General features: G+C 39.8%; 1 protein-coding gene across 1 annotated transcript in view; it reads left to right on the forward strand.

The window, feature by feature from the left end:
• The window catches only part of TFAP2D (transcription factor AP-2 delta), a 51,285-nt gene extending 39,703 nt beyond the window's left edge, over positions 1-11,582 (forward strand). Inside the window, exon 7 of the mRNA XM_082346308.1 lies at positions 11,353-11,582. Within this exon, the coding sequence (XP_082202434.1) occupies positions 11,353-11,572 (220 nt within the window). The 3' untranslated portion in view covers positions 11,573-11,582. The remainder of the gene's footprint in view (positions 1-11,352) is intronic.
• Positions 11,583-12,555: the final 973 nt, after the last annotated feature.

The raw sequence follows: 12,555 nt of genomic DNA on the forward strand, positions 1-12,555 counted from the left end.
TCCATGTGATCTCATTTCCTCTCCTTATGTTTTAGCAACTTGTTCATTTAAAAAAGTCAACAGTTGATGGAAACTATATATTTGGTGGCGAGCACACTGTAGTGTATACAGAAGTAGAAATACAATGTGCACATGAAACTTACATAATGGTATAAACCAAGGTTACTTCAATAAAAAAATTTCCCCAAAAGTCAACAGTTAACTAAAATTCATCTAAGAGAGCACGAGTCCTCGGCTTAGCATTTTCCTTCCCCTATTCTACAAAGAAAATATGAATTGTCTGATAGGGAGAAATATAAGGACATGGTTAATTTATCCCCAAAAGCTCTATTTCCATATGTAAAAAATAGAGTGGAGATATCCAAAAAAATGTCTTTACCTTCAAAAAATTGACTTGGATGTGATTGACGTTAGTCTCTCCTAATGTGTGTGCAATGATTATACCCTTAGCTTCCTTTGCTAATGAGATGGAGCGAAGTAAAATGGAATCACAGGGACTCAATCCCTTTGGGACCTCAGAGTAAGTGGCTGAGAAAAACAGGAGAAATGTGACCTTAGAGGGGTGGATAGGCAATCACGTCTCCCAACCTGGCAGAGGTTCAGGACAGTCATAAATGCACTTCTCCAAAGTGAGTTTCATAGTCCCATGAGCTGAAAGTGTGTCATGGTCAAGTGTTTTTTTGGCTCAAGAAACACTGACTACCATACTCCTCTAGAGGTACGCCAGTGCAATTGGCATATTATAAGCTCCCAAAACTGTTTTTGAATGGAAGGAATGCTTAGCTTCCTGTCTCCAAAACTTGGTCACAGAAACTGTTTTTTTCTCAGAATACCTATTAACATTCCATGGAACTAAGGTTCTGCAGAAGTTCTTGGGGGAAATGCTGGAAAAGTTCATCTTCCTCTTTTACCCAGGGAAGAGAGCCAACCCGGTATTTAGGTGTCATTTCTTGGCTCTAAGGGAACACGCCTAACTCCCTAGCTACATTTAAACTATTCAGTACTGTTTCTAAAATACTGATGTTTTGGACCCATCCCAAACCAATTAAATCAGGATCTCTGGGGTGGGACCCGCACGTTGGCATTTTTTAAAATAAACTCCCTGGGTGATTCTTGCATGTATCTAGGGTTGAGAACCACCAGCTAAAGAAACCAGAGAACATTTGTGGGTGCTGACAATGCCTTGCTAACAAGTGGGTTGCTTCTCACTACCAGAGAACCATATACCTTAATTATGCACCTCAGTTAAAACTCCATTTTAAAAGCCCTGGTGGGGGGCTTCCCTGGTGGCGCAGTGGTTGAGAATCTGCCTGCCAATGCAGGGGACACGGGTTCGAGCCCTGGTCTGGGAAGATCCCACATGCCGCGGAGCGGCTGGGCCCGTGAGCCACAGTTACTGAGCCTGCGCGTCTGGAGCCTGTGCTCTACTACAAGAGAGGCCGTGATAGTGAGAGGCCCGTGCACTGCGATGAAGAGTGGCCCCCGCCCGCCACAACTAGAGAAAGCCCTTGCACAGAAACGAAGACCTAAAACACAGCCAAAAAAAAAAAAAAAGCCCTGGGGGCTAGGGGATAATATAATCTATGTAGAAAATAAGCACAATCAGTCAGTTTCCTTTTTCTCTGCTTCCTCAACCAGTTTGGCTACAAAGGATAGATGCCATCAAGTTCTGGGTGCATAAGCCCCAGCTGCTTTCCTCAGGCTGAGGTCTCTTCCCATGACCTATATTCAGGAGTTGTGCCACTCCAGAGAGACGAAGCATCTTCCCCTCATGGTTCTGAAAAGAACTAAGGTTTTGCAGAGAAGCCCCACAATCCTTTGCTCGTGTTCTCCAGGGTCTGTCTCCCAGCCTCCTGCCCTCGTGGCTGTTCTCATGAGTGGAAGAAGGCATTTTTCCATCTGCCACCTAAAATAGTGAGGAGTACAGACTGAGCCTCAGGCTACAGTTGGACCTAAACCTGCAGTCTCTGAATAATCCAGGAGAGAAGGAAAAGGAGGCTTGTCTTCCCTTTAAATCTTGCTGCCTGCATGCCTCCCGGAGGCCGGAAAGCAGAACTGAAGTTGATGACAGCGGCATCTCTATGCTATTCGGAAAATCAAAGATACATGAGACCAAACACCCATTGGAATGATGCAACGTAACTAAATAATAGGAACAATAGCCCAAACAATTTCAACCTTTACACACACCAAAAACTTTTCCAGATAGAAAGTTGAAATTTGACCCAAAAAAATCAGCTTTTGCTCTAATTATCTAAATGCTGATGGTAGAGTATTTTCTCTTGATTTTCAGTCTTCTAGCTTGTAGCATAAAAGTATCTACTACTTCCAGCTTTTTGTATCCCAGAAGAAAGCTAGAAGAATCCGTCCTTGGTTGTCAGACACAACTGAGTGAGGCAGTCCTCAGTGGCAAATAAGAATGAGACTTTTATTTTCCTTTTAATCCTGTTAAATCAGTGTTCCCTTAGTAGGTGGAAAGGATGTGTCTGAGCCCAGGCCCAACTCTTTTTTTTAAATTGAAGTATAGTTGACTTACAATATTATATTAGTTTCAGGTGTACAGCACAGTGATTCAGTATTTTTACAGATTATACTTTATTAAATGTTATTATAAGATAATGACTGTAATTCCCTGTGCTATACAGTATATCCTTGTTGCTTATCTATTTTATACAAAGTAGTTTTATCTCTTAATCCTATAACCCTAACTTGCCCCTCCCCCCTTCCCTGTACCCTCTGGTAACCACTAGTTTGTTTTCTATATCTGTGAGTCTGTTTCTGTTTTGCTATAGTCATTCGTTTGTATTCTTTTTTAGATTCCACATATAAGTGACTTCATACAGTATTTGTCTTTCTCTGTCTAACTTATCTCACTAAGCTTGATATTCTCTAGGTTCATCCACATTGCTGCAAATGGCAGGCTTTAATTTTGTGTGTGTGGCTAATACATACCACATCTTCTTTGTCCATTTATCTGTTGATGGGCAGTTGGGTTGCTTCCATATGTTGGCAATTATAAATAACGATGCTATGAACATTGGGGTACATGTATCTTTCTGCATTAGTGCTTTCGTTTTTTTTCTGGGTATATACCCAGGAGTGGAATTGCTGGATCATATTGATAGCTCTATTTTTAGTTTTTTGAGAAACCTCCATAGGGCTTTCCACCAATTTACATTCCCATCGATAGTGTATAAGGGTTTCCTTTTCTCCACATCACCACCAGCATTTGTTATTTGCAGACTTTTTGATGATAGCCATTCTGACAGGTGGGAGGTGATGTCTCATTGTTGTTTTGATTTGAATTGCTCTAATAATTAGCGATGTTGAGCATCTTTTCATGTGCCAGGCCCAACTCTTGCCAAGATAGGAAGAATTCAGGGGAAGATTCCATAGGAATTTGCTTTAGGCTATGTTTTAGAAAATTGCCTTAGTGGTTTAATTTAAATTCATTTAGACAAATCAATTAAAGTAATGATAAAACATTTCTGAAGGACAATTAGAGCAATATGGAAACAGCTTTGTACCATGTCTCCAGCGGACAACAAAGCTGGTGAAATGTAAACCATATTTACTTAGATTAAGGAAAGTTAAGCAGCTCTTGTTCCTCTGGTATATGTTCATTCAGAATCCTATATTAACCTATATTCCAAGTAAGCACTGAAGCTTTGGAGAGTCTAAAGATAAATACGTAAGGCCTTGTCCACAAGCAAAAAAAATTCATTTAGCCAGAGATCACAGGGAGTTTGTGAAATTTCTATTATATGGAAGCCTCCTGATAACTCCTCATCATTAAAGTCAAATAGTTTGTAAGTATAAATACTGTTGGAGTTAAAGATGGGTTGTTAATAACACCTTATTAGCAAAATTACACAGGGAAAAAGGAGAAAGGATTATAATTTATTCTTTTTCAAATAGCAATCTCTTTTCTACCATCCTCTATTTCCTCTTTCATTTCTGTCTCAATTTCTTCATTTTTAATCCCACTGATAGAGAATACATTTTGAACTGTTGCAATATATTTTCCTTTAAAAAGTTAAAATCTATATCTATAGGACGTATTCAGGTTAATAAAAACAGTGTAAGCCAACAGCATGTACATGTGCATGCACACTCAAACAAACACCGTCTCCCTAGAAAGGGTGGTTCTACCCTGTGGTATCTCTCCAGTTGCTGAGATGTGAACACACTTTAACACTTAGGGGGAAAGTCAAAAGTAGAGCTTCACCTCTGGATCCAACAAACAGCCAATTTGAAAAGATGGTTTATGTGGAAGAAAGATGCTCTAAAGAATGTTAATAAGGAAGTCTAGCAAAATAGGAGTTTTTAAAACCATGAATAAAATTAAGAAGATGACTGTTAAATATAAGTTACATTTTCTAGAACATCAGGTGCGTAAACTTCAACAGTCTGGATTTTCTCAACAGGTGTCTGTCAGAACCTTCCTGCTCCTCAGGGTTAAGTTAGTAATAGGAAAATTAAATCAATGAGCTGGAATCTGCTTAGACAGAGAGAGAATAGTTCAAGGTAAATGGAGTTGTAAGCCTGACTAGCTGTGATCCGAAGCTCACATTTTGATCCTCCTTTTATGGTTTAGACTTACTGATTTGGTGTGCCTTTTCCCTAAGAATTGCTTGAGTCAACTCTCTCCCTCTCTCAATATACTGCAAACAGATATGTTTTCCTTAATCTTTCCTAAATTTCCCATCATTGATTTAGCCCACCAACTAAGCTTTTTACCACATGAAGGTATTTCAGCACTTTGGTTCTGCTAACCAGTGCAGGAATTTTTCTCTCTGTTTTAACACTAGCCATTAAGTTACAAATCCATGACGCTGTCAATCACATTGTCAATTAAGATGTGGAGCAGAGTGGGATTAGTGGGAAAGTCTTGCAGCACTCCACTGGAAACTGAGGCACCTTTAGCCCTTGTTAACTCAAGTATTTCTGAAGCCATGCAGCACTTCAGCGATCACTTCTATTTCTTAAATATTAGCCCTTAAATTAGTAATAACCCATTACATGAACAAATTGCAATAATCCCATTCAATGGAATACCTACCAGCAATAAAAAGAAATAATCTATTGATAAACACCAAAACATGGATGAATCTCAAAATTATTAGGCAAAGTGAAAACAGACAGTCATAAAAGTCTATAGACTTCATGATTCAATTTATACGACATTCAGGGGAAAAAGTAAAAACTATAGAGATAGAAATTAGAACACTGATTCCCAAGATCTGGGGGTGGGGAAAGTGCATTGACCGAAAGGGATCACGAGAAAATGTTTTGGGTAATGGTGGTCATTACACAACTGTATGGGTTTGTCAAAATTCAATGAACTATATACCTAAAAGGGGTAATATTATCGTATGTAAACTTAAAGTCGGTATACCTGATTTTTTAATATATCCCATTTTAAGAAATTCGTTAAGGACTAATTAAATATAATTTAATAACCTAGAATTTCTAATATCTGTCTCTTTTCTCCTGCTTTAATTATTAAGGCACGTTACTCTGTTCCATTTCACTACTTCCTCCCCATTTTCCATGATTTTTCAAAGGTTACCTAACCACTCAAGTGTCTCAGAAACACATGCCTATGTTTTCTTTATCCTGAAATAGGAGTTTCCTATACTTGAAAAAAAAGTTGCAGTTCCATTAATACCATTGCCAGTTTTAAACATTAAACTCTTTGAAAAGAAAGCGAAGTTTCTTAATTACCATTTAATCTTTCACTTGCTAACGTAGCACTCTCTCCCCCAGGCCTCTCTCTGCATTGTTCCTCTTCCTCATTCTTGGAACAGAACTTCAAACTAAATCCTATAGGCCTGGGCAACAGAGACTCCTGAATGAAACTGAGGAAACTTTAGTCTTTGCTAACTCAATTATTCCATACACGGGAGTCCCACCTCTTCTTCCTCAAGGCTGCTGCCTCCTGGAAGTGATAAATGCCCAGATGCTGGCAGCAGACAATGTCAGGTAGAGTGTAGGTTGACGACAGTAGTGCTCTACCTCAGTCCTGTTTGTTTTAGTTGTTGCTGTTGCCTGGTGGTTTGGTTTTATTTTGTAACAACCCTTCATATTTTTCTTTTCTTAAGATTAGACTCTAACTTTTTAAAAAAATTTAATTTCATTTATTTATATTTTATTTTTGCCTGTGTTGGGTCTTTGTTGCTGCACGTGGGCTTTTCTCTAGTTGCGGCGAGTGGAGGCTGCTCTTTGATGCGGTGTGCCAGCTTCTCACTGCGGTGGCTTCTCTTGTTGTGGATCATGGGCTCCAGGCACGCGGGCTTCAGTAGTTGTAGCACGCGGGCTTCAGTAGTTGTAGCACGCAGGCTCAGTAGTTGTGGCACTTGGGCTCTAGGGCGCACAGGCTCAGTAGTTGTGGTGCACGGGCTTAGTTGCTCCGTGGCATGTGGGATCTTCCCGGACCAGGGATCAAACCCGTGCCACCCGCATTGGCAGGAGGATTCTTTTTTTTTTTTTTTTTTAAACATTTATTTATTTATTTATTTATTTATTTATTTATTTATGGGTCTTCGTTTCTGTGCGAGGGCTTTCTCTAGTTGCGGCAAGTGGGGGCCACTCTTCATCGCAGTGCACGGATCTCTCACTATCGCGACCTCTCCTGTTGCGGAGCACAGGCTCCAGACGCGCAGGCTCAGCAATTGTGGCTCACGGGCCTAGTCGCTCCGCGGCATGTGGGATCTTCCCAGACCAGGGCTCGAACCCGTGTCCCCTGCATTGGCAGGCAGATTCTCAACCACTGCGCCACCAGGGAAGGCCCGGCAGGAGGATTCTTAACCATTGCACCACCAGGGAAGTCCAAGACTCTAACTTTTGATTACCAGTTTAGGGTAAGAACTCAAGCCACAGATTGTTGGAGATACATATAACATCTTATTTGCCACTTATATTAAAATCTAGGATACTTCAATGATCACTTATGCTCTAAGTGATATGGCTGCATATGGCTCCCACTTTGATGATGAGATCTTGCCCTCACTTATTTTCTTCCCATTGTCTTCTCTGGGCTCTAGTTTTACATTTTTGGTGGGGAATGTTACTCCTTTCTCCTCAGAATTCTATTTAAGTTTTCTCATCACTTTGGCAAGTTTCTATCCTTTGGCAGGAGCACATCTTTTTCAATACCTTAATCAAGGGAACAGGAAACTAACTCCTTTTTTTGCAATATCATCCAAGGAACTTTGAAGGTTGAGTGGTTTTTAGATTGGCTGAAAAAAAAGAGGGAGGACAAACAAAGGTACACAAGTAGGAATGACCATCATAGGTTTGAGGATAGAGAAGAGATAAGCCTTTCAAAAATAAAATAATAGAACATATGATTATAAAGGGTGAAGGAAGGAGAGCTGGAAAATGCAAATACACTAAGAAATCTGATACAACATTTGTATTGTCTGCCACTGTTCAGCAAAATGTTTTAAACATGGAATGAAGATGATACACCTAGAACAATGCTGATTGTCTCTCTAACTTGTCTACTTGAGGACAAACTTTTAGATGAATTTAAATTTAGAAGGACTATATTTTGACAACCTACTTCAAACCATCATGGCTGCTATTTAGCCCATGTAATATTTACTTGTGAAATGCTCTCTGATATTAATCTGATGAAAATAGATGCAAATGCCAAATATAACTTAAAGATTAAATCTGTGGCTAAAAAATAATATTTTCTAAGGGCAAAAAAATGACCTTATCAAAGATTTTAGAGATTTGACTATAGTGTGTTACCTTACAGATAGATGACCTTAGTTTATTTTCTGTCTAGGACTGAAAATCATCCTCTTCTTTCTGTTTTTCTCATATTTTTCTGTAGACTCTACATTATCCCTTTTCTCCTTTTTGTATGTCACTGCGAATGAGATATATACCTATTTTTCCGGAATGGCTGGGGCTAAAAGAAAAACATGACATTCCCAGAAATTCTTTTAATCATTCTGTGATTTCTCACTTTGTTCTGTGTTGTTCTCATATAATATTAGATTAATTATTTAGATTCATAAACCTTACTGAAAACTACTAGAACAGAGGCTATACCTTGCATTTAACATCCTATGCGGTGTTCCATGCATAATTTTGATGTGCAGGTAATGTGAGATCAAGGACATTAACAACATTTACATAATGTTTTTTATGCTGAATGATAACACTGCGAGTCCTTACTTTTCTTATGTTGACTATTTCACAGTTTTAGACTTATCTGTTGAGATAAGTGGTTTTTCAACATCTATAACCTTCTGTCATGTCCTTGGTTTTAAGAAGTGCACCATAAGCATTATACCAGTGAACTGAAGCTTAGTGCTAGAAAGAAACTTGCAGATGTTTTCATCAGACTGTTGTCGTCTTACAAGGCTACATAACTTCCCACAAATCACACAGTGCCCAAGGTTGAAGGCAGTGTGAAGACTCTGTGCAAGGAGGTCTCAATCCGGGGCAAAGGTGACAGTGCAGTTTACTAAAGACCAGGTATATATTTTAGAAGTAAGGAAGGCCATCAGTCAAGAAGGGATGCCAGCCTGAGAATTTTTCATTATGGCAACCACTCTTCTCAACATGGAAAAGTAAAACATTTATACAGACCCATCTACTTTGTATCTGGCCTTTTAGAACCCTGGTCTTAGACAGGAAGGTGAGTAAGAATGATCTTCCAGGTCTACAAGTCTGCCCATAGAACAAAGTTAAGTTAGAGAAGCTGAGCTAAAACTGCCAACAGAATGTGATTTCTCATGGTGAAGGTGTAAAACTCACCCACAGCCTGAGAGGAACATAAATAAGCACAGAGGCAATACGGAATTTCTCAGGCAGATTATTTAACATTTCTGGGTATCAGTTTCTTCACCTGTAAAATAGAAATAATAATACTTACTTCTTACAGTTGTTGCCAGGATTATGTGAGGGGGTACAGAATAAAGCATTTAGAACAGGGCCTGGCATATGGTCAGGACCCAAGTATTGGCTATTAACCTTAATATTTACCCAAGTGGAACTAAATTCTGTATATTCAGCCTAGATGAAAAGGTGAGTCACAACTGAGAGAACATGGCAATAGAGAGGAAAAAAAAAATTATCTAATGGTACAAGGAGCCCTGAACAGGAATAAAACAAGAGAAAAGAGGCAGTTTGTGCCCAGGGCCAAGCATCTAGACACTAATAGATGGCTTCATTTGGTTCTTTTTTGCGGGTGCCGCCATGATTAGTTCTTCTACCACATCAGTTAATTCCATTTATGTCCTTCCTCCCTGATTAAGTCCTAAAACATTTGGATTCCCCTCTACTTATATGATTGTAGAAATAGAGCTGAAGTCAGTTTTCTTGCTCAGCAATGCAACATATGCATACGCCTGAACTATGATGATGCCTTATATTACAAACTTTGGTATACATAGTTGGCAAAACATTGACCAGCCTTGTTTTCTAAATAATTGGAGACTGAAATCTTTTTTTCTTTTTAACATATGTTTATTATGACTTAGGCATAGGGCAGGCTTTGTAAAATGTCTGGATGAAAGATGGTGTCAACCTATAAAATATAAAGGACATGCAGAAAAATTTACTCTCACCATGAACATCCCACAGCCAACAATAGCTACCATTTATTGGAGCACTTCCTAAAAGTCTGGCATCATCCTGAGTCTTATGTGTGTATTAACAGAGCAACAACTCCATGTGCTAATCTTATTATTATCACCACTGAGGCATATCAGTAGGCTGCCTGAGATCCTAAATCCCTCATCTGCAATATTTTAAGATCTTGTAATTTTTGCCCCTAAAAATTACATACCCTAAGAAGGATAACTAGCTAGTTAACAGATTGTGAAGGATGGTACTATCTGATTTTAAAACTGCTAATGGGACTTCCCTGGTGGCACAGTGGTCAAGAATCTGCCTGCCAATTCAGGGGACACGGGTTTGATCCCTGGTCCGGGAAGATCCCACGTGCCGTGGAGCAACTAAGCCTGTGCGCCACAACTACTGAGCCCACTCCTCCTAGAACCCAAGTGCCACAACTGCTGAAGCCTGCTTGCCTAGAGCCTGTGATCCACAACAAGAGAAGCCACCACAATGAGAAGCCCATGCACTGCAACAAAGAGTAGCCCCCGCTCGCCACAGCTAGAGAAAGCCCACACACAGCAACAAAGACTCAACGCAGCCAAAATAAATAAATACAAATTAATTAATTAATTAATTTTTAAAACTGCTAATATCACAATAACTGTAACAACCTAGGGCTTGTAAGCAATTAATGGCTTCATATATTGAATATACAATATATATGCCATGTTATTTGTAGATAGATAGATACAATAATATATGCATGATATATGTCAGTCATGTTTTTCTGTATTTTACAAGATATGAGTTATGGGGAGAACCTGGCAGTGTCACTCCAGAAACAATGGACGCAAATGAACCATCTGGATGGGTTTTGGTCACAGGAAGAGGGAATCTACACTTATGTATTTGTTCAGCTGGAGATGATATTTGTTGTGGTTGGAAGGGCTACCGATGCTGAGGTTGCTACAACGCTCCCTATGCTGGCTCACTAGTTATGATTATTAATGAATTAGTTAGCTGCTGAAACCCCCCAAAAAGAGTGGCTTCCATTAGATAGAATTTTATTTTTCTCTCATTTAGGAGACTGGAGGTGAGTAGGTTCCTGCCATCTTGTTTTGTCCTCAGCTGTACAGCTCCATAGCTATTTTGAGAGGAAATAGAAAGCACACCCTTTCCTTTTAAGCAGGTGGGAATTGCAAACACCACTTCCTCTTGTGGTCTATAGTGGAAGGATTAGTTCCGTGTCTAAACTTAGCGGCAAGGGAAGCTTGGGAATGTTGTCTCCAGCGGGATGGCCTTGTGCCCAGATAAAACTCCATAACCTTGAAGAAGAGAAGAATGAAGTTAGAGGAGCAGCTAAGCATCAGGCACACTCAGCCAATTTTGATCTCTTCTTGTGTGATATACGCTTATATAAGCATATGTGCCATTCTTAAAAACGAGATGATTCCCACAATAGAAAGTCGTATTTTCTGGCTTTCTTAACGAGATGAGACTCAGAGTCAAGTCGTGTGTGAAACACTCCGACCTGCTAATAATTAGTGCCTATCAAGTCTATCAGTGACATTTTCTTCCAGATAGTCCCTGAATTTCTTATGGTTCAGAGCAATACATTGACTTGCGTCTACCTTCCACAATGCTTGGCACCGTTTAGGATCACAATAAATGCCTGTTTAATGGAATGTTCTGGATTAAATGGGGGGATTTGTTGCCCCATATCATACTGCAAATTGCTCATCTCTTTTTCCTACCGCTTCTCATTTCCAGTTTGATCACTCATGGCTTTGGGACCCCAGCAATATGCGCAGCCCTAAGCACTTTCCAAACAGTCCTCAGTGAAATGCTGAACTACTTGGAAAAGCACACTACTCACAAAAATGGCGGAGCGGCGGATTCTGGCCAAGGACATGGCACCTCGGAGAAAACCCCCCTGCGGAAAACTTCAGAGGCTGCTGTGAAAGAGGGCAAAACAGAAAAGACAGACTAGCTACATCAAACAGAATCTATTTCCAGAGAGTCTTGCTGCTGATATTTTTTCTAATACATATATCATTGAGGGTGATTAATCTTCAGTGGACCAAATCTCTGCCCTCCCCCAACCCTCCATAAAAAACAAAAATGGAAATGAAAAATGAAACAAAAAAGGACAAAACCAAAAAAAAAAAAAAAGACAAAAAAAAGGAAAAGAGCAGTGTAACTGTGTGATGAAATTGTCACTTTTTAATTTTATGTTATGATAAACTCCTTTTGTGCACGTACTTTATTGTTCCGAATTATATACATCACAGTCTTTAAGCACTTCTGGACTTTGGAGAGGCAGCACATGCTTTTTCACATCTAACTGATGCACTTTCTTACCCAACTCTGTAGTTAGGGATCAGAAAGCATGACCAAACTGGACTCCACCACCAGCGCATACAGCGCCAGTCTTTCTTGACTTAATTCCCTATAACAAAACAGTGCCTCTTTCCATTAAATAGACCAATCTGAAAATCAATCCATCAATAAATGCTTTGGGAACTGAAAAGGGCAGTCATGAATCTTTGTCCTGTGAATTGACAGCAATTTAAAAATTTTGGTCACCGCTAGCCCACTTAACTACCAGTGCCTTGGTGGTATTTAAAAATTCCAGAAAACTCTGTCCCCTCTTTGTGTGACTATTCCCACCCCACCCTAGGTCCATGTTTTAAAGAAGAGACTCAGCAGAATATTGAAGAGAAAAGAGATGACCTCTCCTATCCATTCTCCTCACTTCCCCAACCTAACAGTTCAAGGAAACAGACTGCATATAGTGGGTCAGGGCAGGCTGGATATAGGAAAGGGTAGCTTTGCCACTTGGGGTCCTGATGGAAAGCTGTGGTATTGTCTTGCCTGGAAAAGCAAGGGAATAGGAACAGCGATCTTTCCAGGAAGCCCTGCCCCTCAGAGACAGAAGAGGAGCCCAGGGAACTAGTGGAGGCCCCTCAAAGT

Source organism: Balaenoptera borealis, assembly GCF_965194805.1.
Source record: "Balaenoptera borealis genome assembly, chromosome: 12".
In the NCBI taxonomy this organism is placed as follows: domain Eukaryota; kingdom Metazoa; phylum Chordata; class Mammalia; order Artiodactyla; family Balaenopteridae; genus Balaenoptera; species Balaenoptera borealis.